This window comes from Erpetoichthys calabaricus, chromosome 7 (genome assembly GCF_900747795.2).
Source record: "Erpetoichthys calabaricus chromosome 7, fErpCal1.3, whole genome shotgun sequence".
Taxonomy (NCBI): Eukaryota; Metazoa; Chordata; class Cladistia; order Polypteriformes; family Polypteridae; genus Erpetoichthys; species Erpetoichthys calabaricus.
Genome location: NC_041400.2, coordinates 401,421 through 429,404, shown reverse-complemented (window position 1 = coordinate 429,404; position 27,984 = coordinate 401,421). Strand labels below are relative to the sequence as shown.

Here is a 27,984-nt window from a genome sequence, read left to right as displayed (position 1 = left end):
AAAGATGAAAGGCAGTATATAATAGTTTAATAGTAATGTTTGTACTCCCTGCCAACATGACCAACACGTCCCCACACTCTGTGATGTGCAGATTCACTCTGATGACTAGATCGATATGAAAGGCACTATATACATAACACCTAGATGCTAGTCATATGTCCCTGTGCATGTGACAGGAAGGTCCTGCCCAGTGACCTCCCTGTCTGACTGCCATGCTGCACCTCACTGAAAAACGAGGATGGACTCAAAACACTGGAGTGCATTTGATTGAACAGAACAGAAGATGACAGCAGCTGGCACCTGAGAGAGAAGTCCTTGGCATGTGCCACGAACCCCCCCTTATTGTTTTGTTGTCCTCCCTTTTTAAACTTTGGCCTGCAGTGCGAGTCTGTCTGTCTGTCTGCCCGTCTGCTGGTCACGTGACTCTGAGCCTGCTGGGACAGCCCCATGTGACCACTCCGGCTTTGCGGGCCTGACGCTGCCACCCCCAGAAGGCTCCCGGATGTGAGGCCCCGCGTTCACGCCTCCCGTCGCATGGGGACTCGCCTGCGCGTGTTTGGCGGCGCCGGTTGCCTAGTAACGCCCCGCTCGTTTTGGCCGCCGCGGGCCGCCGTACAGAGGCGCACGTCACACAGCAGTGCGTCCGCCTCTCACTCATTGCTAACAGGGAAGTGCGGCGTCTGAGTCGTCGCTGCTGCCACCGCCACCACTGCTGCGAGGGAGTCGAACGGCGTGAGGAGGAGAAGAAAGGAGGCATCCGGAGGCGCCAGCATCGGACACGAGCGAGCATCGGCGGGCAGCGAGCTGGCAGACCTCCCGGTTGGAGGAGAAGGCACGAGAGGCACCTGTCGTGATCTCCGCGCACGGCGCTCCATTACGTAAAGGACTTCCTGGTCTCGATGGGAGGATGAGGTGAGGCGTTTATATAGTGCCTTGCATGTCGTCGGTCTGTCACACGAGTCCCTTTGGGTGACTAGAATGTTCGGCCGGTGCGAGGTGTTTATTTATAGCGCCTTTCGTGTGGCCCGTCCTTGTACAGCGGGTGTGGACGGGCGTCAGAACGAACAGCAGGCTCGCGTAATCCAAGAACCGCGACCCTCAAGTTCAGAACGTGCATGGCACTAAACGGGGGGCTTCATGCCATGTCCTGTGCCCAGGCTGCCAAGTTCAAAGCCTTTATTAAGTTGTGATGGAGGAGGAGGTGACAGGCGGCCACCTCGGCCCACGACTCTGACATGGCGCCTTCACTACCGAGCTGACCCTCCTGTTTCAATGTTTGATTAAAGAGGACCAACATGTCACCATAAAGTCACCACCCATGTCTGACACGGCCCCAAAACTGCAGGTTGGCAAAGGTCAGTGTAAAGAAAGAAATGACGGGGGTCCGTGACGTCCCTTCAGCCCTAAAGTGGGGTTGAGTTGGGTCAGAAAATGAAGAGAACCAATGGGAATGTGTCTGCTGTCCAGCAGGGGGCGGTCACCGGCCAGAAGTGCGCTGTGGGGTGGCCGCTCTTCTTATTGCTGTGACGTTGGGCCCACCTGGACAACCCCAGTGGTGTTTGGCCACGGCAGTCGAGACTTTCCTGTCCTTTGTCGATCTGACGTCACATTACACGACTTGAGGGATGACCGGAGCAGGTAATCCTGTCACCTGGCGATGCCTAGGAGTCGCTGGGGTGACAGGCTACACGACTCTGTGGTGGCTCTCCGTGAATCGTGGAGTCTCCTCGTGCTGCCAGCCAGGGCTGTGCCAGTGCTGCGTGAACACACCACGTCACACACATGAGCCCCTTTAGTGTATGCGGGTGGGCCCTCATTGGTTGTCATCACTGTCCTGCGCCCACACAGCCACCCCTCATACTCGAGACAGGATGAGTCACAGGGGATGTCCCACTACATGGCGGGCGGGTGGTCACATGTGAAAATCTCTGAAGAGTCGGTTTGTATGGCGGGGTCTTCAGCTGAGGCGGGGGGTGTGGAGGTCCCATTGTTGACCAGCATGTCTGAGGACCAACAGCTGAGCGCTTCTTAAATGCCAAAGCAATGCCACCCTAATTAATGTTTAACTGGGAGCTGCGGCTCCTTTTGTTCAAAGGTTCTGGGCAGGGCTGAAGAAATCCTGGAATTGCGTAACGGTGTGAAGAAAAGGAAAAACACGAGATAACCCCTAGAGATGATGTCACCAGCAGGTCATGTATGTGCCCACCGGGTACACTGACCATCACTGCTGCCCACACCGGGTGGGGCGTCCACAGTCCAGTGGGGCCTCATCAGGGCGTCGCCCCTTGATGAGTTGGTGCTGTGCGTCTTGCCACCGATGCCAACCACTGCGACGCCTCATGCCCTGGTGAGCAGCAGCGCCACCTTGTGGATGTGGCAGAAAGTGCAGAATGGCGAAGCGTCTTCCTGTGATTGGTCCACTTCTATCAGTTTGTCACATCTCCTCTGGGATGCCCACAATAGGCAGTTCAGTGACGTAAAGAGGGTCTTTGTTAGAAGGGGCTCATGAAGTGCCCCCTCCGTGGGACGATTGGCTCGTTGTCCAAACACGCCTTGTAGCTGCCATCATTCAGCAGGTGCCACCCAGCATTCAAGCCAAGTGTCCGGGCAGAGGGCCTTTTGTGTGGCACCCTTAAGTCTGTACAGACGTCAGGTCCCACCTGACAGCGGTGCCCTGAGGTGCCAGGCGGACGTTGGGCGTGTCGAGTTTGTAGCTGCATGTGTAAAGCTCACTGTTGCGAGTTCTTCATTGTCTCGATGTCGTTGTCATTGTCCCAGTGTGACGGCTGAACATTCATTCATTCCTGAGATTTGCCCTTTCCACTGTGTGGTTGACGAGGACAGACCTGTACAGCTGGGGAGGTACCAGTCCTGGACTGGAATGTGAAAAGAGACCTTGGAGAGTGAGAAAGGGAGAAGGTGCCAACTCCACCCAGCCAGGGGACCAATTGGCAGTTGTGTTAGCTGATGACCAGCATTGCCGTGTATAGCGCCTTTCAGTGTGGGTGCTTCATATCTCTTGTTTTTTTTTCATTACCAGCATTGGCACATTTGCTCAATGGCACACACTCACTCAATTGTTGGCACCTGTCACCATGCCCACCTCATACACTGGGCAGTGCTCTTTCAGTGGGGTCTCCCCCTCTGCCAGTCCCCTAATGTGTGCTTTGTTTGATTTGAATGGACTGGCTCATCTGTGCCCTTCTCGATGCCATGAGAGTCCCACTTGGTGTACTGCATGCCAGGCCTATGCCAGTGAGCCCCGGAGTGGTGGCATAAAGAAAATCAAACTATCCAGAGACACTGATGATCAGTTGGTGCAGAAGGAACTGGAGAAGTCGACAAAAAAATGGCAAGTAAAAGAAGGCGGCGAGAAAGGTGACCAGCGAGAGGAGGCCCGTCAGTCCCCTGGTCACCCGTTTGTGTTTCTGCTCCACCACCCGGTGGTCTCTTCAGATTCCCACCACTCCTCCTGGCTTGAGTCCTGAATGCTTTGCCCCTTTGTGTCCACCATGCAGTGAGACTTGAAACTAAAATGCAAATGGCCGCCACACGGAGGGTCCGAGGGGGAAAAGAAAATGTCCTGCAGAAATCTCGGATGAAGCTGCTAATGCCAACGTCGCCAGCTCGGAATCTGTCATCTCGTATCGTACATACCAGGCCCTGGCGAAGCTGATGGCCTTCTGGCAGTGTGACCCAGTTAGACTGATGCGTGAAATTCAACTTTTCAAATCTAAAACAATTATTGAGAGTGCCAAACGCCCATCAGGCGGGTCTGCCAGCGTCGCGTGTAACTGCCATGGCCACACTTCCCAGTTCAGGTGCCATCCATTTTCTGAGCTGAAGCCTGACTGGCATCACAGGACACCAGGCTGGCACCATGCCATCCCTGGCCACACTTGCTCACCAGGCGCTAACACGGAGATGCCAGTTTACCCGAGCTGCTCATCTTTGGGGTGCCAGAGAAAGCAATAAAACAAGGAGTGAGCTGTGGGGAGAATGTGCCATCTTCTCCAGTTACGACCAGTAATAATTGGGCACACCCTGTGGCTGCCCCCGTACCTTTGGCTGGGCTAAAATGGTGCCAGAATCGAAATCCGTGCCTCAGATGGGCATACGTCCGTGCAGCCGGGCACATGAAGCTCCATGCAGGGCGCCCCGATGTACCCATTGTTGTAGTCGCATCTTCCCAGAATGCAATGTGTGGCAAGCAAAAACATGAGAGACGGAGGAAGAGGACGCTAAAGAACAGATGTCTATACAGTGCCAGTCCTGTGGAGAAGTTAGATAGGGAAGGCGCTACATGAGAGCCGTTCAGCTGCCATACCACATACTTTGACTCTCTGGTGCCAGGCTCCGTGCCCGCCATACCCAACATAGAACATGCCATCCCCCACTGCACACACCTGTCCATTGGTGTTGGCACCCCACTTCTGCTGAGTACAGCCCTGAGTTTCATTGGGGTGCCTGCCATGCTGATGCCCGCTTGTGCTTTGGATCTTTGGGGCTATGTTTGTGCCACTTGTTAGGCTCTCCTGTTGTGGGTTTGGGGTGCCCCCTGATGTTGGCATGCCTTCATTTCAGTTTTAAGGGCGTTTATTTTTTGTTAAGATGGTGACACTTTTGCATTTGATCATGAGGTGCCACGTGACTGATGGTGACAGGATGTGTGATGTCATTGTGTGGTGGGCATTTAAGATGGTGGCCAACTTTTGAATTTTGTCTTCGGGTGCTCTGCTTGGCTTTTGACGTGTTCTCTTCTCTTGATTTTGTTGGCCATCTTGTAGACCTGGCATCTCATGTCCCCTGCCTCCTCCTCCTCCTCCTCCTCCTCCTCCTCTTCAGAAGGTTCATCTTTTTTCTTTCCTAATCCAATCCTCCTCTTCCTCCTCCTCCACAATCTCACTTGCCTCAGTGGTCATTACACGGTGGTCATCCTCCTCAGTGCTGGCTCACGGGCCACATGTTGGACTGGCACAGCAGGCCCGCTGAAGGGTGGCATGTGCCAGTCCTGGTCCAGATGTGACGCGCCTGGAAAACGACACAAAGAGGGCAAAGAAGGCCAAACCCGTGGAGCGAAGGTGATGTCGTGTCCCAGTTCCTCTTCATCCGTCACTTGTTTGGCCCCCCTGGGCTCGTCCACTCGGTCGCGGCCCTCCACTGGCCGGCCTGCCAGCCTGTCGATGTGGACGGACCAGAACGCCCCGAGGGCGGTCAGACCAGACGATCTCGGCCTGCAGGCCGCGCAGCAGAGAATTTGTGGGGTGAGGAGGAGACGAAATACGAGGAAGAAGCAAACGCAGGGTGGAGGAGATGAGCACAAGGCACGCGCCACACTGTGACACGTCAGACTGGTTTAGGGCACTGGGCCCCGCGGTCCTGACGTGGTGACTCGCCACCGCCTTGCCTGGGCAGGTTCAGACAGGAGGAGATTTGGGTGGGCCTGCTGGCTTTTGTGCGGAGTCTTGTTTTAGGTGCAGACTTTTACAGTCAAAGCGCCAAGTGAGGCTGAAATGGGGGGGGGGTCCTCCAGAAACTGGTGGAAGGTTTGAGACTCAAAAGAAAGCAAAACCAGTAAAGAAGTGGGCAGGAAGAGCGGGGCACCCGAGCACAGTGTGGCAGGTGCAGGAGTCGCCACGAGGGTGAGGTGGAGGGACATTGGGGGGCATTCACTGCCACTCTCGTTATTTGTTACTTTTTTCCTTCTTCTTCTTCTTCTCCAGGTTACCAATGGCAGTTTGTGCCCATGGAGATCTTTGATGCCTTAAGAAGGTAAGTGGCGCCCCGTTTCTGCCTTACTGTGTTGGCCGTTGTGCGCCTTGTGTGGCAGTGTTCCGTTTGTCCCTTAGTTGTGTGTGGACATCGCAGTCTCCTCGGTGGTCTGTCGTCTCCCCACTCGGCTCTTACGGGACGTCGGCTCGGCATGCACACCTCCTCTCTCTCTCTCGTCCTTCCACTTCAAAGCCATCGACTTCTTTCTGAATGCATTTCTGAGTTTTGCTCATCACAACTCCTTTCTGTTTGTTCTTTCAAAAGCTCCAGCAGCTCGGACTGGTAGCCCTGAGTCAGTGGCTTCTCCACGAGTGTTGCGACGGTTTTGTAAAATTGCGGACCTCAAGCCCTCCTACATCATCATCATCATCATATTCCACACATGTCCACTTTAGCCTCATGAAGCTTCTAGAGTTTCCATCCCCAAATGTGATCTTTTTTTAGACCGCCTTCCCACAGCAGTAAACGTTCATCGATGGAGTGATCTCCCTGTGGAATGCAACGTCCTGAAAATGTTGAAATGCCGGGTCAGAGAGGCTCGATTTCAAACTGGTCCGGCGTCACCATGTGCTTCATCTTCTATATAAACGTCTACACGTAGAAGTGGGTGGGCGTGTCTGTCTGTCTGTCCGGCCCAGAAGTGAGAGGTGGAGTCAGGGTAAAGGCTCCGCCTCCAAGGAAACAGAAACTCGCTTAGCCGCTGATTACACGAGTGAGGCGAGCGCATCAGCCAAACGAAACCTCATAAGAAAGACAAAATCGCTAACATCAGCGAAACGGAATCCCTTTGACTGGCGAACACGGGGGGAGAGAGAGAGAGAGAGTGAGAGTGAGAGAGAGAGTGAGAGAGTGAGATAGAGTGAGAGAGCGAGAGAGAGAGCGAGAGAGAGAGAGCGAGAGAGAGAGCGAGAGAGAGTGAGAGAGCGAGAGAGAGAGCGAGAGAGAGTGAGAGAGCGAGAGAGAGAGTGAGACAGCGAGCGAGAGAGCGAGAGCGAGAGAGAGAGAGAGAGAGAGCGAGAGAGAGAGCGAGAGAGAGTGAGAGTGAGCGAGAGCGAGAGAGTGAGCGAGAGAGAGAGCGAGAGAGAGAGAGAGAGAGAGCGAGCGAGACAGCGAGCGAGAGAGCGAGAGCGAGCGAGACAGCGAGACCCCCAGAGGACTCCCTTTCAATTACCTGACAGCTCGACAGTTCAGTTGTTTTTCTGACCATCTCGTTAGTTTCCAGGACTCGTCACAGCGCGCGCTTACACGGCCAGTTATCAGATAACGGCTAACGCATGTCTCATTGCTACACAGAAGGAGCAAACCTCCAAAAAGAAACTCCTAAAGCACCAAAACGCGGGCAAAGCCCCAAACTGAATTACCACTCGCAAGGTAAGAGCGGCAGATGTTGAAAACGCGCCTGTGACTTCAGACCCGACAAAAGGAGCGCCGCTGAACGAATGACAGTCGTCCACTAAAAATAAACGAGATCCTTTGGCAAGTGAGAGAAAAAGTACCGTCAGGAGGTCTCGACACTTTGTGCCCGCTGCGCCCAAGACCACCGACTTCAATACGATCACACAAGATGGCAGAGCAGAGATCTGAAGGAGTTGAGTCCGAGGAGAGAAGAATCTTTTTATTAAACGCCTGTATAGACCCGGCCCCCCGATTCAGTGATGTCTTCAGAGAGCACATCTAAAGACGAGGAGCGTGCGGCCGTAACGAGACCAACTTTAAACGTAACTCTGTAAATGGTGCATGATACGCACTGCAGGAAGAGCATTCTGAAGACTCTGTGCCAGTGGCAGCCACACTCCGATGTCACCGGCGTCACTGACGATTAAGCGAGTGGTCTCATCAGCTGCAGTCTTTGCATTGCCACCTCATATTGGCAGCAGTATCTCCAGCGACGGTGTTTATAGAAGATGCCAAATTCCTGGAGGACGTCACGTGTTTCTTCAGCCACCGCTGGTCCTGCCTGTTGTGTCTCGTTTTGCCTTCAGTGATGTGACCCGGCTGTCACTGGACGTCCCCGAGCTCTGATATTAGTTCTGACTCCTCTGCCTCATGGCAGGTGGGCTCCAAGTGATTAGACACCATATGTCCAGAAGGACGAGTGTACTTTGGATTTAGGGCCTTTGTCACCAATTGAGAGTGACACTAAAGTTGGCCACATGCACAGTCGTCAGGTTCCGCTTTATTATACTTTTTATTCTTTGTTTTTCTTACCTCGGTGACGGTGACTCAACACCTGAAATGCCATGCCTGCTCTGTGACGCTCTCCAGTTGTCCTCTCACCAAACTGGGGTCCACGCTGGCAGTGGAGGTGGAGGAGAAGTGGCAGCGCTGTGAGCGACCATCTTAGAAAGATGAGGTTTACTAAATGTGAGTGAATCTGCCATCTTGCAGTTGCTTATCCCGTTGCCAGTTGCATTCTGTGATGTCACCAGCTGAGGAGACCCCGAAGGCAGTGCCACCTTCTTCTAAATAATGCCGTGGCATAGTAAATGTTGTGATGGGTTTGTTGTTTTAGCTATCGCTGCCATTTGTGTCGTTGCTTTTTCCTCTGTTGAAATAAGGCCGCGCTTTTGAGCGTTGGCTGCGATTCGTAGTTGATGGAGCAAACCTTGGAGCTGAGACCTTTCGAGTCCATGACATTACACTTGTGCAGTCGACTGAAGCGCTTGTGTGGGAATCGATGAGTGGCACCGTAATTCAGATGTCTTTTTGATTTCCTGGTTCTTGAGACCCGACCAGAAACGACTGGTAAGAGGATCTCCTCGGTGGCTTAGCGCCCTCTGTGGCGGAGGTGTGTGTTATACTCAAGCGCCAGCTGGGCCGCTGGCTTTTCTATCCTGACCGCCCAGAAGTGGCCTTGCGAGTGCCGAGGGTGACGTTGTGACAACTTCTGCCTGCTGTTTGTCACTTTTTACAGAAGGGATGGGGGGCTGAGTAAGCAGAACACGAGGACCATCACTCGATAGGACCTCACTGCAGGCAGCCAGTCCCGAAACTCCACAGGCGGGCTTTGGCCTGCACTGGCTTGTAAAGTTTAAAGGTCTCGAGGTACAAACACGGGAGAGAAGAACCACAAACCTCCGGCCGGTGAGACCAAGATAAAATCTTCATGAAGGAAGGAATATTGAGGAAGAGGAGGAGAAGGAGGTGTAGGGGGCAGACAAATCCAAATACGAGAGCCAGAAACAGAAGGAAGAAAGTGACGCTGACGGTGGTCCTTCAACTGTGATGTCATGGTGGGCCTCCTCCTACAAGTGAAACACACACTACATCATTAATGAATATTTAAATGAGGTGATAAATGACATTAAAACAAGAAAGACGTGAAAAACACAAAAACAAAGCAAAGGGAGCCGTTGGCCAGGGCCGTGACGCTCATCCTCCCCGAGTGTCCGCCGTGACGGGGGTCCAGGTGGGCACATTGATTTCCGAGGTGTGCTCTTCGTATCGTCGCCTACTTTTGTATTTCTCTTTATTTTTTCTCTCCCTAGGAATCGGTGCTTCATCTCGTTGTCCGAACAGCAGGCTCCCCCCATTGTCCTTCACAATGGGCTTCCGTGTTCATTTTGTCGTGGACCCCATGGGCTGGTGCTGCATCAGCATGGTCTTCTTTGTTTGGATCTACAACTCGTTTTTCATCCCCAAGCTCATCCTCTTCCCCCACTATGAAGAAGGCCACATTTCTGCTGCCCTCCTAATTGGTGAGCGTGCCCACCTGCAGGGCTCTTGCATGTTTCGCCTCTCATGGTGCCACCTGCCATAAGCTTTGTGTTTTCAAAGGTAAGGGCCCGCCTCGGTGGTTTTGATCGTTAAAAGTTCATTTCTGTTATGACTGGAAGGCGAGACGTCTTCAGGTGCCAAGCAAAGCCCCCCATTTGCGTTCTGTGCGCCCGATTCCCGCCAGTAATGACACGTTCTCTTCCTGCAGGTTACTATGTAGCGTCCGTGTGCTGCGTCACCTCGCTCATCCGAGCGTCTGTTGCAGACCCTGGGCGGATACCACAGGACCCTCACATCCCGCTGACCGGTAAGCCCCCCGTTGGCGAGCTCTTCATCTCGACTGACGGTGCTCTCCACATGCTGCTTGCTGTCCACTTTGTGTCGTGAAGAGCGAGGTGCGAGTGCCGGACCCTCGTCGTGTCATTGCACGGACCCCACTGGTCAGACTGATGATTGTTATGGCCGCACATCTGAACGAAGGTGACGGTTAGGGTTAGAGTTAGGGTTCTTGTTCAACGACTCCATTTTTGTTTTCGAGTTTTGCATTGCCAGTGTGTAGCAGTTGTGTTGACTGTTGTCATGGGAATCCTTCCCAGAATCACCTGGGAGTCGGTGACATCATCGGGCCATGCTGTTCTGTCACGTCAGTTTCTGATGCTGGGATGCCTGTGTGGTGGGCGCTGCTTTATGTCGATTTCTCGGCCCCTTCCTGTTCTTTTGATTTTTGCCCGTCTCCTCGGCTGTCTTTTCCAGTCACGGCCTTCCCTTTTATTTTTTCGTCTGCGACTCGCCTCCCGTCCCTGGCCCTCTGAAGTCTGTGCCATCTTGTGCCATTCCTACATGATGAGCTCCTCTTCTGTTATTCTTGCTGTCCTCGTTTCTCTGTAAATGGCGGGCACAGGTTGCTTGACTGCACCCCTCTGAGCCTCCCAGCGGCTTCCTTGTATGGCGGCGAGCAGAGGACCCCTGCACCTCCCACAAGCCCACCACCCCTTAGAGTGTGGATCGTGTGTTCACTTAAGTGGCTGAGCTAATGAAGGCCTTTATTATCGGTGGCAGACGTAGAACAGGGAGAGCGGAACCTGCACGGTAAGGACCTTGGCATGGGGGGTTTGCTGCCTCGTGCACACGGCCGCTCACTTGTGGTCCGAGTCCACTGACCTCGACCGCGGCCGCCATGTGCCCAGGCCGGTGGATTTTGGCAGAAGGAGGTCTGTGCTGTCCACATGTGCCCCCTCTGGCCTGGCGCTGACCCCACTGATTCTGTTACGTGCCGTTGCTCTTGTTGGCTCTTCATCGTCTTTGTTTTCACTGCTTTGGGTTTTGTGACTTTATAAAAATGTTAAAAGCACTACAGTGCCAGTGAAACCCCACAGTGGTGCCAGCGGGCATGTGATTCATGCCAACTTCGCTCCTGCCCTAATCTTCACCCTGTGATGTGACCTATCGGGGCAGGTTCGTGTTATCCATTGTGGTGCCCCCAGTGCCACTTTGGCTGTTCCTGAGTCTTTCTCTGGAACGCCGAGCAGTTTCCCCGTTTTAATAACAACCGTCCAGGACTTCGGCGAGGAGAAATGATCGGTGTCTCCGATGTCCCGCGTCACCTTGGCAACGGTGTAACAGGATCACATAATTAAGCTCTTCAGATCTGTTTGAATGCCGGCCTTGTAGTTGGAGGCAGGATATGAAATACCTGGTAGGCTAAGCATGGCAGCCTGAATGGCAGGAAAGGCGATCCCTGGTGTGCCCGTCCTCCCGCCATTCTTCTTCTGAGAGGTGATTGTTGAGTCTTGGGTGCCTCTTAAAATTAGCAGCGCAGCTTTTGTGTGGAAACGCGGCGTCGGTGTGCGAGGGAGCATCGCAGGCGCCGTTCCTTCCTTTCTTCGGTTTGCTTGGTTGTCCTTTTCTTGCCGTGTTGGGTTTCGTGTGCTGCTGCTGCTTTGACTCGTTTTCCATTTACTTCATGCGGCTGATTTTGTGACCCCGGGGTCACCGCACGCTGCATTTCAAGTGCTGGCAGGCGTAGTTGGGGTCACACGGCAGTTTGGTGGACTAAACGGGCGCTTTGGAGCCGCAGGGCCAAGTGTGATGGTGACCAGCTAATCTGCGTCTCACTGACACGCGGCCAGCGCCGTTCAGTTGGAATCGAGCTGTGACGTGTAAAGTGGCGTCTGACTGCCACTGCTGTCCTGCCGGTGGCCGTGACCTGAGGTCCACGGAAAACTCCAAAAAACACCCAAAGAGGGCAGAATTCACCCGGACAGGCCCTTTGGCAGAAGGAGCTCCTCTAGAACTGCGGTGCTCATCCCTGGCTTCACCACAAGGGGGCCGCGCCGTCTGCAGTGCGCAGCTGAAAGGCGAGTTAAACATCAAAGCAGTTAGACCCCCAGCCGGCGCTGGCAGGCCCAGCATGCCCACCTTCATGGCAGCAGAGGTGCAGGTCATGTCAGGTCACACATCTTACTGCTTGGTGGCTCGTCGGGCCCCTTGGTATCAGAACCAGCGTTCAAGAGTAGCTAGTGGTGAGTGCACTTATGTCACTGGCACTGGGAAGTGGCATAGGACAGGGTCACCCCTCTGTAAATGACGCAGGGCAAGGCCACACTAGCTCACAAGTTTGGGGTCCTCACTTCCTGTCCCGTCTGTTTCTGAATTAGTAGGCAGGCCTCATTGTGTCATGTGCCACCCACATGTCCTACATGCCAGGTGGACTCGTAATTGTCTGGTGTTCCTTTCTTTGCATGGGGTGAATGGCACCCGAGGTATCTAAGTGGCAGCTGTGTAAAGGCACCCAAAAAGGACGTTTGCTTCTCTGATGTGCCCCCCTGTTTCAAGTGAGGGCTCAGAAAAGTCTGGAAGGTGACATGGGGGTAAAAAATCATGAATACCTGCCGTCACATCCCCCTGAGGAGCAGCGCGCTGGCATGCGCCTTGGGCACACGTAAAGTCTACCTGTGAGTTGCGAGCCGGTGGACCTGATAGTCGCATGTTTATGACCTGACGTGCTGGATATTGAAAACATTTTAGGTAGCGTCAACCCGACGGGCACTTTACTGGTGGGCAGGAACGTGTATCGTAATTAAAGCACAGACCCACCAGTTGATATCCCCCCCCCCCGAGCTCAGTACATGTCCAGACTCCATGACCAAGTGCGTCGTCTTTAATTTTAGGACGGTAGGTCCGCGTGTGTCACTGCTGAAACGACGTACAGTTGGGCCGAAGGCACAGGTCTAATAAATGTGTCTGGGAGGTTCAGAATGGGAACGCTGGCCGTGTTAAGAGACCACCAAACAGACTCGCCCATGTGACAGCATGTCCCCGCAGTTAAAGCAGACAAGTCTCTTCATTTCCGGTCACGTCTGCCTCCTTCCACCGTAGGCTTGTAATCCTCGGCCACTGGCTGTGGGGGTCTCCTTGGCGTCTTTCCTGTTATTACTTAGCGTTTGTAGGCATACGAGAAGCGAAGGCGCGGACGCCTATCTGAATAGGCCTGGGCTCGGGTAGAAGTCGCTGCGTTACTGTTGTGCTCTGGGCGAGAGGCACTGAAGTCTTCACGCTTGGCTGGGCGCTGCTGAGGTGGGTAAGAGCGTAGTCGGCAGGATCCCAGGCGAAGGCGTCAGACTTTTAATTCCACACTTCTCCCCATTTTCAGGGTGTTACGATTCGTGTAGATTCTTATTTTATTGTTTTCTTTCTTTCACTTTTACACTTGATGTCAATTTTTTTTATTGCCCTCTTTGTTTTTTTTGTTTTTTTTTCCCCCTCATGTTGGCTTTTGAATCAAGATTTGGGGTGGGCCCACCATTTTGTGTGTTTTTGCACGACTGTGGCCACATTTTTTCTGGTTGTCTTGTCATGTGATGTATTATGTCAGGCTCCACACCTATATAAGATGGTGGTGTGCTTCTTTTAAGGGTCCACGTTTCTGGATATTCTAAAAACCCTCCTCAGAGTTGATTATTTTCAGAATCGGTTCAGGCAGTCGGGACATTCTGTGTGTTTGTTTTATGTTTGGCTTTCTCCTTTGCTGGGATCGGGTGGTCTGTCGTCTTTGTATTTCTGGCTTTGGGACCCCTGCTTTGTTTCCCAGTCACACACACTGTGTCATGTCCCGTCCTTCTCTGTCACCTGCACTACGCCGTCAGATCCCCGGTATTGGATGTCGATGACATGTCCACCCGCCTTCTGAGCTCGTCCCCTAAGCACCAGCTGAATTTGAGGGATCCTGGGGCAGTTCTGTGAAGTAAGGAAAATGGCGAGCAGAGAGCCTGGACCTTCAGTGAGGTCCTTGGCGTTTATGGGGAGCCCATTTGGTTTGGTGACACTTACGGTGCCGAGTGTGTAGCGCTGCCACAGTCTGCCAGGCCCAAGTGAGCGCCGGCTTGTCAAGGATTTCTGTCTCTGCGGTGTAATTGTCTGTCTGTCTGTCTGTGTGTATTCTGGATAAATGTGAATATAATTTTATTTATTTATTTTTAGAAAAAGAATTGTGGGAATTGTGCAATAAATGTAACATGATGAGGCCAAAACGATCGCATCACTGCAGCCGCTGTGGACATTGTGTGAGGCGGATGGACCATCACTGTCCCTGGTAAGAGCTCTGCTGGCGCCAGTGGCGTAGCGCGGCCACTGTGTTTTTATGTAGCGCCTTTCTGGGCTGCGCTTCTCACTGCAGTGCTGTAACCCTGGTTGGCCCATCGACCAGGTGACGCTGAACAGGGAGTGACACGGCGCGCACTCGTCTGTGTAACTCGGGCACATTTTTGAAGGGTCTCCTCTGTGCGTTTCCCACAAGTGTCTCCAGTTCAACTGAGAAAAGGCAGGCGGCTCAAAAAGGTTCACAAAGCCCTGTGCTTGTCACCTGAATGTCACAACAGCTTCACTGTGGCTGGGGACGCCTGGACGCTTCTGCCTGCCATGCTGCGAGTCAAGTGATGGGGTCTTGGATTTGCTTTTTATTTTTAAGGACCGTTTATCCTTTTCTTCTTTTCTTCTCCTCCTTGCAATGCTGGATTTGCGTGGCTTTGACTTCCGTATGTAGGCTGCAGAGGCAGGGTGGTCACCACAGACCCCGGTGTGGTCACTCGCCGCCTCGCTTTACCCACAAGGCCTTGCTTTGAATTGCATTGTTCTGAAAACGTGATTCTTGTTTAAAAAGACCTCCGTTTGTCTTTTACTCCAAAGATGTCACATGAAGTGATGGCCTTTCATGATTTGAAGAGTCACCAGCAGGCAGCAAGCGGAGCGAAAAAGTAAACGGCCAGGGCCCCGCCGTTAGGAAAAGGCACATTAGGGTCCGTCTGCGTGGCCTGCCATGGCTCTGCTAAGGCCCTCTTCTAAGATCAGGGGGGCATCTTGACCCAAGTGCCAACCCCACCCAGAATTATCCCATGCCTTTGTGCCTGATGCCACCCCAGAGCTCCGTTCAGGTGAAGTGGTCTGTCTGATATTTAAAGCTGAATTGGTGGGTTGGGTGGCATCTGCTGTGTGCCTGTGAGATGTCTGCCATTGTGGGGGTCTTTGCATGGGTTCTGTGACGTGCTGCAGACTCTGATGGGGTCACAGTACTTGGTACCTTGGTCACCGTCTGTCTGCCTGATAACTGAAGGTAAAGTCACATGACTACCATCTGGGCTGCTGGTTGGCGTTTACCAGAGGCAAACGAACGCCCTATTGAAGTCGTATATTGAGGCGCCACTACAGACCACCACTTGACGCTCAGAGCACATTCATTTAACCCGTCTGGACGGGGTCTCGTCATCCAAAAGGGAAAGAAGTGCAAACCCAGACGCAATAAAATAATCTGAGAGGCCGCGTAGGGGGCCGTTGTCCTAATTGGCACCCGCACCTGTGAGACGTCTGCTGATGAGTTTTGTGAACTTCGATGCCCATTCTGAATTCAGCAGGACCCCCACGGCGACTAAAATCCAAAATGCTTACAACTCCTGAAAGCCTTTAGGGACCCCCAAAAGTGCAGCCTGGAAGAAAACTTTGGAAATTACAGTCTGACTGAGTGGATCAAGTAGGACTTCATCATCATCATCATCATCATCGTTTGAGCTGCCCCCTTTGACGGTGGTCCTTCTTGACACTGTGACTCCCAAACCCGCACAAACATCAAATGTGACGATGGGTTTGATGAAATATTTACAAGAAAGTCCCTTTGGGGGGCCGAGCCGCTTTTGCAGATTTGTTCTGTTTTGAAGTCAAAGGTCAGCCTGTCATCGCCGATATTTGCGGTGCTTTTTATTTATCGCCTTGTCCGTAGTCTTGGGGGTGTTTAGTTATAACGAGGGCTCCTCAGGCACAGGCCCATGGCTGCCTTGTGACAAAGTTCAAGACCTCGAGTGACGTCCTGCGGACAGCGGCCTTGTGGTGACCCCGTGTGCCGCACGTGCTGCTGCAGTACTGGGATCTTCAGTAGAGGAGACGCTGGCTCCAAATCAAGACAACAGGCCACCCTGCCCAGATTGCCACCCAGCTTGTCTCGGTAGTGGAGTGCCTGGAGCTCCCCTAATCTCACCGGGGTAGAGGAATAAAAAGTCGATGACTCGATCGGTCAGTGCCATCTGCCAGTACTGATACTGTGATGGCATGGCATTTGGCACACAAATCTGCAGCCATGTTATGAGTGGGCACACTCCAGTCTCTGTGCCCAGTTCAAATCCCATAATGTGTGACCTGCGTCAGGTCATGGAAGGTGCTCACTGTCCAAAGGTGCTATATGAAGTCAATTTACCATTAAAACTTAAACAGTCCCCTGTGGTGCCACCAGGCATGTGCCCTTTGTTTGCCAGAGGCCCCTCCATGGGCCGACTCGCTGTCGCGGGACGTCAAGGGCAGCAAATCGCGATCAGTCGGCACTAAAGATGCCAAGGTTTGAGAATTAAAGCGACTCTGTGAAAGATTACCTTTGATCCCCTGAAGACGGGAACAATCCTGTTAGGAATCATTGATTAGCGGATTTGATTTGATTTGATTTGATGTGCCCTGGCAAAGCTGCTTTGGGAGCTCCGTCATCTCCTGTCCTTTCTCTGCAGGATTAACAACTGCGTTGGCGAAGACAACCACTGGCTCTTCCTGCAGCTCTGCTTCTACACGCAGGTCCTAAGTCTGCTGACGCTCGCCCTGGACTTCTGTCAGTACTACTACTTTGAGCCGCTAGCGAGAGTCCAAGAGGTAAGACCACTGCGTCGGGAGCCGGGGGTCCGCCGCCTCCTTTAGCCTGTTGTGACTTTTGTGCTGACAAGAACAGCGGAGCGTAAACTTCCATCGGGGTCTTTGTTTCCGTGGGCCGTTCCTTCCTGCCGCTTGTTGGAGGGCACAGGAGTGGCCCTCCCTTCCAGGCTCTTCTGCTTGTCACCTGCTTCTGTCAACTTGTGTGACGTCACGCATGCCCGCTCGTCAGCTGGCCGGTGCCCGAGACACAAAGCTCTTATTACACGGTGAGAGGCGGAGGAAGGTGGGCGACTGGCTGTTGATTGGCTGGCAGCTCCGAATGGCCCATGAAATGAGTCCTTGGCTCACCTGGAGACCCCCGTAATTTGTGTTACGTACGATGGTTCAGGTCTTCACTGCAGGGGTCTCAGGACTGTCAGATTGTGGTGGGCTACAGCTCCTCGAGGTCACTTTTTAAAATCGGTAAGCAGTTACTTCAGCCAGCTGGCACACAGATGACCACATGACTTTTGGGGTCTCAAACCATTTTCACCCAAGCCAGTTCAGTTTTTTTGCACCCAAGGTGAGCACCGTCCAGATGTTCGGAGGACCAGAGCGGGTCGTCGTGACTGAAGGGTCTTGTTTTCTGTCCATGAAGTCCCACACGTTCATTTGGTTTTTGGAAGCGTCTCGCCGTCTTGTTTGTGATGCTGCCATTTTGTTTTGAGTCACAGTCACCGCCATTTTAGGTTTCGGCTTGGCCATTTAGTTTACAGTTGCTGTGCTCGTGTCGCTAGTCACATGACTGGGGGGGTCATGTGGCATATCATGTGTTTAAGATGGCGGCACACTGGCTTCTGCGTCCCAAGTTTTGGGATTCTTCTAAACAGACCAGAGAGGATTTTCAGGCAGTCTTGAGTTTTGTCGCCGTGCCTCTGTCTTCCCGTTCGGACCGTTGCCTGCTTTTCGGCTGCTGTCTTGTCCCGCCCCCGGGGTGCCTGCTGTCTTTGTTGGCACCGACTGCAGAGTTTTGTTCTGGTTGGTCGTTGCTAAATCCGTTGTGCGCATTTGGTTTTTGTGTTAAGGATGTTTCGATATCTCGGCCTCTTCCCGTTTTTGAATTTCCTTTGAATCCCAAACTTCTTGACTTGACTTTCAGACCAGAGGGTGGGCATCAGACTTAGTGAAGTGGCAGCTCAGGGTGTGCTGCGTAGACGGGTGCAGAATTGCTCAGACACAGGAACTGGCCGATGTTAAGAGGGGTGACCAGCAGGAGGCCGCTGCTGTTTTTAATATCTACAGATGATTGAAATCGGGATATAAGGAACAGGCTGGTGAAGTTTACAGATGATGCCAAGACAGGTGGATTGGCAGATCACTGAGAATCCGTTAAGTCATCACGGAGGTGACTTGGGCAGCAGACAGACCTGCGCAGATTAGTGGCCGATGCACCTGAAGATTTACACGCAGGGCCTGAGCACACAATGGCAGGTCATGAGGAGGATTCCTGTGGGTTTGGGACATCCGGGGCTGCGTGTGCCGTGACGTCACGAGTCCGGACCTTGGAGTTTGAGGAGAAACTTGCCAACTTTTTTGCCGGCTCTTTCTCTGCGGTGTCTTCCCTTGGACCTCATTATTGCTAAAGCCATGATGAGCTCGTAAAGAGAACAACGATGGCCAGTTAGCACCACTGCATGGTGACCGATTAAGAGGGCGGCCCACCGGGTGCCAGTTTGACCCCCAGCTTCACAAACTTGAGGTCGGTGACTTCTGACCCGAGACTGCTGATGGGTTTAGGAAGTGGTGGATGAGAGTGAGGACACGGGCCGCCCGTGGTGCTGATGACAGACCAGATGAGGTGACAATTCCACAATTGGCCTTTGGCTTTTCATTTTTTTCCTCTCCCACTTGTTGTCCTCGCTTTGCAAATCAGACGTGCGATGAACTGGCGCAGATCTTCAAGACCTTGATGAAACTCGGGCGGGTGTTCGCTGGCAGCTTTGATCGTTTGCTGTGTGACGGACAGTCGAGGAAGAAGGCGAGTCGCCGATGATGGGCTCTTCCGCCCAGATAATCGCTCGGCTCTCTACTCACACGTGCCATTGTTCTGATTATCCCCCATCATGGTGGGCACATTCCTCTTGCCATCCACAAATTCTCCCCCCACTCAACTGCAGCCGTCCTCCATCTTAGGCGCTGGACGGTGTGTGGAGCTTCAGTGTGCCTGCCCCTCGACCCCTGAGCCTGGTGTGAGTGTCGCTGCCCCTTGTCACCGACTCATTGACCTTTCTCTGCTTTGACTGTCATTGAAGGCAGGTGGCACTCGGCTGCGAGCACGCGGGTGAAGGCAGGACAGCAGTGACCGTCCTCATGGCTGGGTGACCGCTGTAATCCTTGTGTAGTTCTACTTGGGCACCACTGATGGAGTGCCATGAAGTGCAGGCTGTCACCCAGTGGGTCAGCGTTGGCTTTTGCCATTATGTGTTACGGGGATAACTTCAGGTAGCAAATCCTGTGAGAACGAAGCTCCTTAATAGTGTGGACCACATAAAGGGTGCCAGTCGTAATGCTGCCACCTCCCTACAAGGAGACCAGTCGTCATCGCATAGTGCAGAGCGCTTGAGCTGGTGACACTTAAGACGATTTCGGGTCACTTTAATGATATCCGAGTGTGCAGTCAGGAAAAGGACAAATAAAACGACTCGTCACAATTTCAGGTTTCCAGAGTACCGTTCTCACTGGCTCTTGGTGTGCTGTCGGGTGGCACTGGTGCCCATATTTTTTTTGTGTGTTGTGTTGGGACAGACGAGCCTCGCTGCTGTTTGTGCTGCTCGTCTTTCCTCACCGCCATTGCTCCTCGACTCTTGTCTTATGCCGTAGCGGCGGCTTGTGTGTATTCGACCTCAAACCGGTCGAGGCGAGTCGCAGCTGGTGGTCACTCACTAACCGCCCCCCCCACTCGCTAAGATTACATGAATGACGGCGACAGTTGAAAATGGCGGGAAGAGTCCCATAGTGCGACAGGGGCTCAAGCCGTTCCCTGTGAGTGTTACGTGTGTCACATGTCTGTCCCGTCACGGTTTTAGTATTTTTATAAAGTAAGGAGCGCCATTCACCCAACAAGAAGAGTAAGAGGGCACTTGGGAGGCCTTTGGCGTTGGTGTGTGCCCATCGAGGGATTCTGGGCACCCACACGTGTGAATGTGCAGGCTGGGGATGTGGCAGATGGGTGTGTGTGGGGCTCCTGGGGGCGAGACCCAGTCCTAGTCCTTACAATATGTACCCACAATCCTGCAGCACAGGAAGTTTCTTGCGTGGATGTCGTTAACGGAGGTGTTGCCACGTTCATATTCTTTTCCGTGATTTGCTCCCACTATTTATTTATTTTTTAATGTGCCCGGTGGTGGGTCTTCTGTGCCGATCCCACCGTGAGGCCCCGTTGAGTCTCCAGATCTCGCCGTTTCGCTGACGTGACGCCCTCTCGTTCTTCTTCTCTCTCAGCAGGAGCTCTTTGTCTTCAAACACGAGTTGGCCTTCCTGAGGATCTCCACCTTCATGGGGATCATCATGTTTGGAGGCATGAGTGGGCTTTTCTACACCCAGCTAACAGGTGTGCTCTCGGTGAGTAGAAAGCTGTTGGCACTCTGGGGGGTTTGGGGGGCACACGGTTTGTTGAATTTGGACCTGACATTTGTAGCCTTAAGAGTGGGCCACTGTAGCGATCTTGGGACTCGGGCAGGTCCAGTGATGTGTGATCACCACGCCCTTCAGGACGCTCATCCCCCACGAAGACCTCCTTGGGTTCCAGGTGCCAGGTGGGCTGAGCTGGACTGGCAGCAGTGATGAAGGCATGGCACCGCAGATGGTAGAGATGTGGGTTTTACTAACGCGATTCCACAGTCGGGCAGGCCACACAGCAGCAAAGTTTGGGTCGGCAGGTGTCACAGCAGTTTGTGTGCTTGGTGGGTCGGGTGGGCACTTTGGACCACCCCGTCACTCTCCATTCTGCCCATTTATGCACATTGCCACCATTTTTTTAATTTCACTTCCAGGAGAAGAAGCTGTCGCAGTCGCACCACCGCATTGTTGTCTGCTTGTGTATCCGCACTTGGTGGGCGCCTTGGACCAGGGGGCACCCCAGAGGTGTGTCCTGCGGTGGCGCAGTTACATCTGTGTCACTCTCATTTAACCCTGTGCCTTCAGGACTAAGAAGCCAGCCGCCTTGTGGCCATCTGAAGGGCATTCTGGGACGCTGTAGTGTCCCCTGAGAGTCTGTCTAGGATATAGTGCCATTCACGTGCCAGTCATGTAGTGCCCTTTGCAGCCTCCTCTCTGTTATATAGTGCCTGTCACTCTCTGTCTATTATAGGGGGCTCGCCTGTTATATAGCGCCTTTCCCCTTTATTCATTACACAACAGCTGCGTCTCTCTCTCTCTCTATCCCACTCCATGTGGGTGACGTCCCCGTGCCCAGACTGGTGCCTCCCGGTGACGCTGGCCCTCGGCTGATAATCCGTGTCACTGAGCGTCCGATCTCGGTGTTTGGTCCTAATTTGCAGTCTGCTGTCTCTGCTGACACTTTTCCGCTGGTAATCGCTTGGCTGTGTTTGTTTAATTGATGCCACTGTGTGAACGGCGTAAAGAGGATTAGCGCTGACCCAGTTCAGATAATTAGAAATGACTCCCACCTCCAAAGAATCGGCGATACTCTAATCGTATTTGCCATCTAAAATGTCTGATCTTCCAGCCGTATGCTACCAGATGTTGTGGCAGAGCTTTGCTCAGACTAATCTGGGGCCCGATTTTAAAGGATTACACGTCTTGTTTGAGATGAGGATGTGCCACCTCGCTTCATCCAGATGTTGCGTCTTCGGAGCCCCCCGGCACCCAAGATGAAGAGCACAGGAGCTTTGTTAACCGTTTCCTCCATGAGGAGCGCGAGGTGCTTGGCGTGCCGATGGTCACAGACTTGTCGTGGGCACCGGGGTGAGCAGCAGACCATCCCAGGGTGTGCCCCGAGTGCCCGTTGTATGAAGTGGCACATTCACTCGCTGCAGATGTTCTCTCCTTCTCATTGAGCAGCTCAGCTCATTCACCGGAATACAACTGACAACAAAATGGTGACACTGGTGTTCTAGAAAGGGTGACAAGCAGCACCAGACGGCAGTGGGGGGAGAGCAGAGGCACAAGTGCTGATTTTGTGCATACCCATCAAGGCCCACTTGGCCTTCTGTAACGCATTGGCTGGCATCCACGGGCGCCCACTCCATTATCCAGTAGCTGCCATTCCAGAACCTCTGGCAGTCGGTGACCACTTTAGTGAAGGGTCTTGTCGTGGCGTCCCATCGTGGATGAGTCAGGTGTCCGGCTCAGTTCTGCAGTGCCACTGAGCTGACTAAACGCGTGGTGCTGCTTCTCCAGGTGACTGTGAGGGAAAAGCAGATTTAGGGTACAAGGACCTCGTGTGACCAGCATGTGTCCGCCGGCCATGATCTGCCCTGATGTCCCAGGTGAGTTACAGGTGTCTGCGTCAGCCCCTTTATGAAGGTGAAGCTGCTGTTACTGACGGGACATCTTGGGTCCCCCCTTGTATTTGACAGCACTGTGTGTGTGTGTGTGTGTGTGTGTCATGTGTCCCCTGTGCAGTGAAACCGTGACAACCTTTAAGAAATCTCTGGATGGGAGTGGACCCTCCGCATTAAAGCTAAATGAGTGGTCCAGAGTGACCCTCCACAAACGGGGCCGAATGCTCGCCACTCGTCTGTCACGCTGCGTGTCTCTGCCGTCGTCCCTCTGACCTGTCCATACAAAGTGCTTGTGGATCGAGGGGCGTGAGTGCCAAGGGCTCAGGACGGTGGCGCTGAAGACAGCAACTGGCTAGCCATTGATTACACTGCAGAAAACATGGCGCTTAAGCAGGGCATCTTTGTTGCGCCCGTCTGCTATGTCCAGTGGCGTAACATCAGCTGCCAATCTTACAAGACGAAGTCCCCCTGGTGGTCTAACCCTAAAACCGGCGTGTGAGGCCAAGGCTTCAGGAGGTGACCGTGAGGCACTTCTCGCTCTCTTAACAGACGTTGGAGCCGCCGTGTCATCGCCGGTTTATGTCATCTCTGCAGTGACACACACGACCCCACGTACCCGTCAGTGAAGCGTGCCTGGTGAAAGCTCACGTCCTCTTCACACTCCCACAGTCCAGCGAGTGTAAGTGTGACCAGCAGGAGGCCTGTCCTGCCTCGGCCATCACGTGACCCCTCCACATCATCCCAGAAATGGCCTTTTGGAGAAGTGGGGGCCGAGGGTGTCGCTGTTCTACAGTGCTGTGCTCTGCCATCCAGACGCTCCTATGGCGCCTTGAGCACCCGCTGGACTCGAGCCACCTTGACGCCCAAACGCCCACTCGTGATACGTGACCAGCCGTATGCGGGCGCGGGTTGTGTCTGCTTCAGGCCCTGGCACGTCTTTGTTTTGCTCAGTAATATCTCCACGGGTAAGAGAATGTCTGCTTCCATGTGCCCAGCATACCAGTTTGTTGTCCTCGTTTTTCAGAAATGTCACTTGTGTCTGAGGCGAGCACAAACGCGTTGTCACATTGATGGCCGACTTGATTCCGCGTTCACACAGTTCCCAGTCCATCAGCTTTGCTTCACAAGTGCAGGGTATCCGATTGGCCAGGTGTTGGCGTCTTGATGCCACTGAATTGATATGATTGGTGGTCTTTAATGCACTGAAGGACGACCGCTGCAGGGGGCTCACTCTACAAGAAGCGGCCTACTGAGAACGGAGTCATGATTAGGATGGGGGACAAATCAATAAATACAAAAGAAATAAGAGAATAAATATGGGCAGAAATAGGGCACTGCCTGGCACACACGTGATGACTCGTCGCCACCACCGACACCCGGGGGCTCCGCCTGCTCTGCCGACTCCATTTGCTGTGTCAGCTGACTGGGCGTTTAGGGTCCAAGGAAGGCAGACTGCCGTCCTGGGTGTCACCATGTGGCGTCACATGTGCCATGTCTTGTGTTGTCTTGCGTTGTCTTATGCTCCTCTGATGCATTTCTGTCTTTGTGTTGGAACAGGACACCACGACGATCGAGAAAATGTCTCACTACTTCGATGACACGTGAGTAGCGCTCTCTAGTGGCCTTGACTTTTAATCACGGGACATTCTGCATGGCGAGTGGCAGTGCTGAGTGCCACCCAAGCTGACATTGGAGTTGGCAGCAAGTGACACATCAGCTGTAGTGAGCAGGGGCCGACTGCGTTCACAGTACCAGGCTGAAGTGACTCCAGTCCGAGTTTGGTGCCATCCTGTTCGACCTTTTCAGGGCAGAGTCACCTTCGTTTGTGGTCCTCGGTGGATGCAAATGCGATCTGTGACCATGTGACACGACTGCACACTTGGAGATCATTGTGACCACCACTGCTGGCTCTTTCTGGGACCTTCATGTCTCTTGTGTGGCAGTGCCAGGCAGAGCAGCGCAAACCGTGCCAGCCAGGCGTCGTCCTGATGGCGTGCAGCTGGCGCCCCATTTGTCGTCTTCCAGGGCACAGCTACTGGCACCTCCATTTTGTTGGTTTTGCTACCACGAGTCTCCTCACAGATTCGGAGGGCGGCCCGGGCCGTTCACATCACGGTGGGTACAGCTGGTCACTTGTACTTCTGAATGTGAACTGTCGAGGTCCGTAAGGTGCTGCCTGGTGTTGCTCAGTCTGGACCCCCTGAGTGGCATCTCTCATTGTCATGCCCTGGAGGTCCGCAGTGGCTGCAGCAGTGCAGTGTGTTTAGTTTTAGTTTGCTGCTTTGTTACGACTCGGACCCCTTAACTGTCTGCTTTAGATTTAAATGGCTGTGTCGTCTTTATGGCCTTCGGTGAAGACTGAGGTGCCAATGACGACGGGTCTCCAGCTAACGTGTGGGCACCGTGAAGTGAAATAAATGAGAGGCAAGGGAGGGACCACCAGCCATATGGACAGAAGTGCCATGTGATAAATGCCAGGCCCCCCGTTTTACGCGGCCTTTGCCTGACGCTCCGTTCGTATCTTTGCTAGTAGTTTGACGTTAGCGATGGTCCCACAGCAGTCGCTGAAATGCCTGACTTGTGCCCGAGGGGCACTGCCATGGCTTGGGGGGGGGGGGGCTTGGGAAGTTTCTTTTGCCTGTCAGGGTGTTAATTGGTGTAAATTGCTCTTGACGGCTCTGCCCCCAATCGAGCAGCGTCGCCGTCCTCTCCACGCAGAGTTTAGCTGCCACATGTCAGCGGTGGGCACAGAAGCCCGTCATGCTTTATTGTCCCTCTTTTGTTGTGTGTGACTGGCACTCCCCCGGGAGCGGGCCGTCTTGTCTCACTAGCGCTGTCTTTTTGCAGATCGAAGCCCAGAAAGCCTTGGCAGCAGACGCTCGCTGAAGTTTTTGGCACTCGCTGGAAGATCCTGTGGTTTGTGCCATTCAGGAAGAGGCAACCGCTGCGAGTCTCCCACCATTTTGCCAGTCACGTGTAGACAGATGGGCTAAGCTCACTCACCAGAAGGGAATCTCTGGGCTGGACGCCACGCGGGAGACTTGATGTGAAGATGGCTTTGTCACCCTAACGGCCTTCACTTGGGGTGTGTTTTGTTTTTTTTTTATTCCTCCCACCACAGGACGTTCTGTGGCTCTCATTGAAATGTCAAACTACGACGGGGGTCCGAGTGCCAGTCTGCTGTCGGGATGCGCTCTGACGCGCCACCTTCCGGCTGCCCCTTCACTTTCTCCGTGTCTGCTGCCTAAATGGCGCGGAGAGGATCCCAGGCGGCCCTTCCCCACTATTGATCGACGAAGACCCCTTTCGCTGTGAATATTGATTTTGGTAGTAAGAGCTTAGGCTGTGTGTGTGTGTGCGTATGTGTGTGTCACTCGGTGTCACTGTGTGTGCGCGCCTGCGTTACCCGGGAGACGGAGTCCTCGTCCTCCCGCGCTCATCACATTCATTTCAGTGGTGCGGCCGGGCGGGCCTCGTTGTCACCATTGCCACAATTGAGAGTGACAGTCGTGCCAGTTAGCGGTGACCTTTGGCGGGCGGAGGGGAGCCGAGTGTCACACATGGAGAATGAAGTCTTTGTGCCAAGTCTGCGCTCCAGAGGCCGTGCTTTTGAATCTTCAGAAGTTCCCTTCCTTTCCAGTTCGGCCTTTTAGGGTTCCGCAGTGACAAGTGACAACTGCCACTTGGCACCAATTGACCTTTCACTCCGTTAGGAGCTGATGGGGCGGGCGAGTCGTCGTCTGTCCGGTTTGGTTTGTAAATAGTTAAATATTCCTGTAGAAGTGGCGGCAGCAGCGTCCTCTCGTCCGACGTCCCGTTCATTCCCTGCCTTCACGCCGGCTGGCCTTGCGTCTTCATGTCACCCTGAACGTCGTCATCGTCTTCGGTGGCACACAAAGTTGAGGGTCCCGGTTCTGACAAAAGGGAAGGTTAACTCGGCCCGCCAGCTTGACGTCTGTTTGACACTTTGTGGCCCTGCGGGTGACCCCCTCGGCCATGTGGTCCACTCCAGAGGGGCTCGTTTAACGCTGGACAGAGCGGGCTGGTTGGCGTTTTCTCGATTTTCGTGGTGGCTGCTATTAAAAGCTTTTACTCCAAACCAAAACCAGGCGTTACACGCAAGTGTGGTGTTAGGAGGGGCCATCGAGTCAGGACCCCCCGCAGCCTCCCTGAATGCCGGACTGTGTCCCCGATATGGCGGCCCACCAGCAGCGGGCACCGTGACGGGTGTGGGTGACCGCCCGCCCTTAGCTGACTGCTCTTTTGTGATTTGTCTTCTCTGATTGTAAGTGAGGAAGACCCCGCTGGTCACGGACAGGGGGATTGCTCCGTCCTTCATGTCAATTCGTTTGCTCGCCGTCGGCGGCCCCTCAAAGCCGAGACCCCTGTCGAGTTTATCACCTGCTAATGGACACACCGGAGTGAGGCCTGCTGGCCTTGTGGTCTCGTGACAGTAATGAAGGGGGGTCCTGGGATTCCCTCCTAACAACAGTGAGACCCGCTGAATCGGCGGTGGCCTTACGAGGAGAGTCGATGCCACGCCGGGGTCTCATTTCTTTGTCCCTATTGAATGACCCGACGATTTGGAACGGTAGACCTCCCAAGAAGTGTGGGAAGGTTATAGTAACAGAGGGCCGGACATGCTGGCATGGGCATGACCTGGCAGACGCTGCTCAGCCTTCCTGATGGTCCCCCGATTTGGGCAGTGGTGCTGGACTGTGGAGCTCCGCTTACGGGGGTCTTACCCAGGACTTAAAGCCGTCCTGCACGCTGCGTGCCACCAATGAAGCTGGAGTTGTGCTTGGTGACGCCCGCTTGCTCGTAAAGCCCCTCGGAGTCAGTTATGTGGCACTCGCTCCACGGCTGGCGCCAGTCTTGTAGTGAGACGCCCGCATTGTCTTCTCATGGAGGGTCCGCACTTTTGTTTATTCTCTGAATTCGTTCCACCCGTTTGTCGACGTCTTCATTTGAGGAGACCCCACCCTGTCATCCTTCGTATATTTCAAGTTGAACTCGGGTGGTCTGTGCTGGTCCTGTCAAGCTGGTGGCACACCTCGCATCCCCCTGGCCAACTGGTCCCCCCCCCCCCAGACTGCTGTACCCCTCTGCTCATCCATAGCCTTCTCAGGAAAAGAGCCGGAGGTCCGGAGTGGAGAAGAAAAATCCGGAATCGGGTCGAAGTCGTCCACAGGTGCAGCAGCAAAGCACCAAGTGGGTGGGCAGCATGTGGAGACAAGTGAAGAGGTGGCCCTCCATGACGTCAGTGGGTGTCACTGGGTTGGCGACTTTGACTTTTTATGGACAGAGGCTGGAAGTTTGGGGTTTTTATTCTTTTAAATAAATGCTTTATAATCAGCTGGGGGGCTCCTCTTTCTTTCTTCACTTACCTTATGAGGGCAGCGGCCCCCCGTGACCCCCCCCCCCCCCCATGGCTCTGTCCCAGGTGTGTGACATTTCCAAACCGGATTTGCTGAATTTCTTTGGAATGTGTGACCTGCCTGGACGTTTTACTTTTCTGAGTGCCACTCGAGCAGCTGCCACCATTCGTCATTTTGTGCCATCTGCCCGTCTCTGCCCCCCTCACCATCTTTATGAAGGCCACAAACTGCACAAAGATTGAGTTGAGAACTTGAAACTGTGGAAGAAAGAAGAATATTAGCAAATGTCAGCTTCGTTTGAATGTCACCCGGCTGACTTTGTGTAAAAACAGAAAAGAAGAAGAGAAGGTGGAGCGAATCAAACGAGCCTGGGGGGGCGACGTAGAGTAGAGACCTCCAGGTCATGTGACTCGTGAGCGGCGACGCATCGCTGG

At 53.6% G+C, this 27,984-nt stretch overlaps 2 protein-coding genes across 3 annotated transcripts in view; one reads left to right on the top strand and one right to left on the bottom strand.

The window, feature by feature from the left end:
• The window catches only part of LOC114654528 (alcohol dehydrogenase 1-like), a 247,194-nt gene that overhangs the window by 93,794 nt on the left and 125,416 nt on the right, over positions 1–27,984 (bottom strand). The gene's annotated exons all lie outside the window — the stretch shown is intronic.
• zdhhc21 (zinc finger DHHC-type palmitoyltransferase 21) lies at positions 717–27,265 on the top strand. The gene is made up of 9 exons (XM_028805139.2): positions 717–912; positions 5,724–5,772; positions 9,261–9,470; positions 9,698–9,796; positions 13,969–14,080; positions 16,530–16,668; positions 20,152–20,268; positions 23,730–23,773; positions 25,020–27,265. The coding sequence occupies exons 3-9, from the start codon at positions 9,317–9,319 to the stop codon at positions 25,150–25,152; spliced, it is 798 nt and encodes a 265-aa protein (XP_028660972.1). The 5' UTR covers positions 717–912; positions 5,724–5,772; positions 9,261–9,316; the 3' UTR covers positions 25,153–27,265.

Coding starts and splice junctions, on each gene's coding strand:
- zdhhc21 (XM_028805139.2), top strand. CDS start 9,317: ATGGGCTTCCGTGTTCATTTTGTCGTGGACCCCATGGGCTGGTGCTGC. Junction 9,471..9,697: donor TTCTGCTGCCCTCCTAATTG/GTGAGCGTGCCC, acceptor CTCTTCCTGCAG/GTTACTATGTAGCGTCCGTG. Junction 9,797..13,968: donor CCCTCACATCCCGCTGACCG/GTAAGCCCCCCG, acceptor ATTTATTTTTAG/AAAAAGAATTGTGGGAATTG.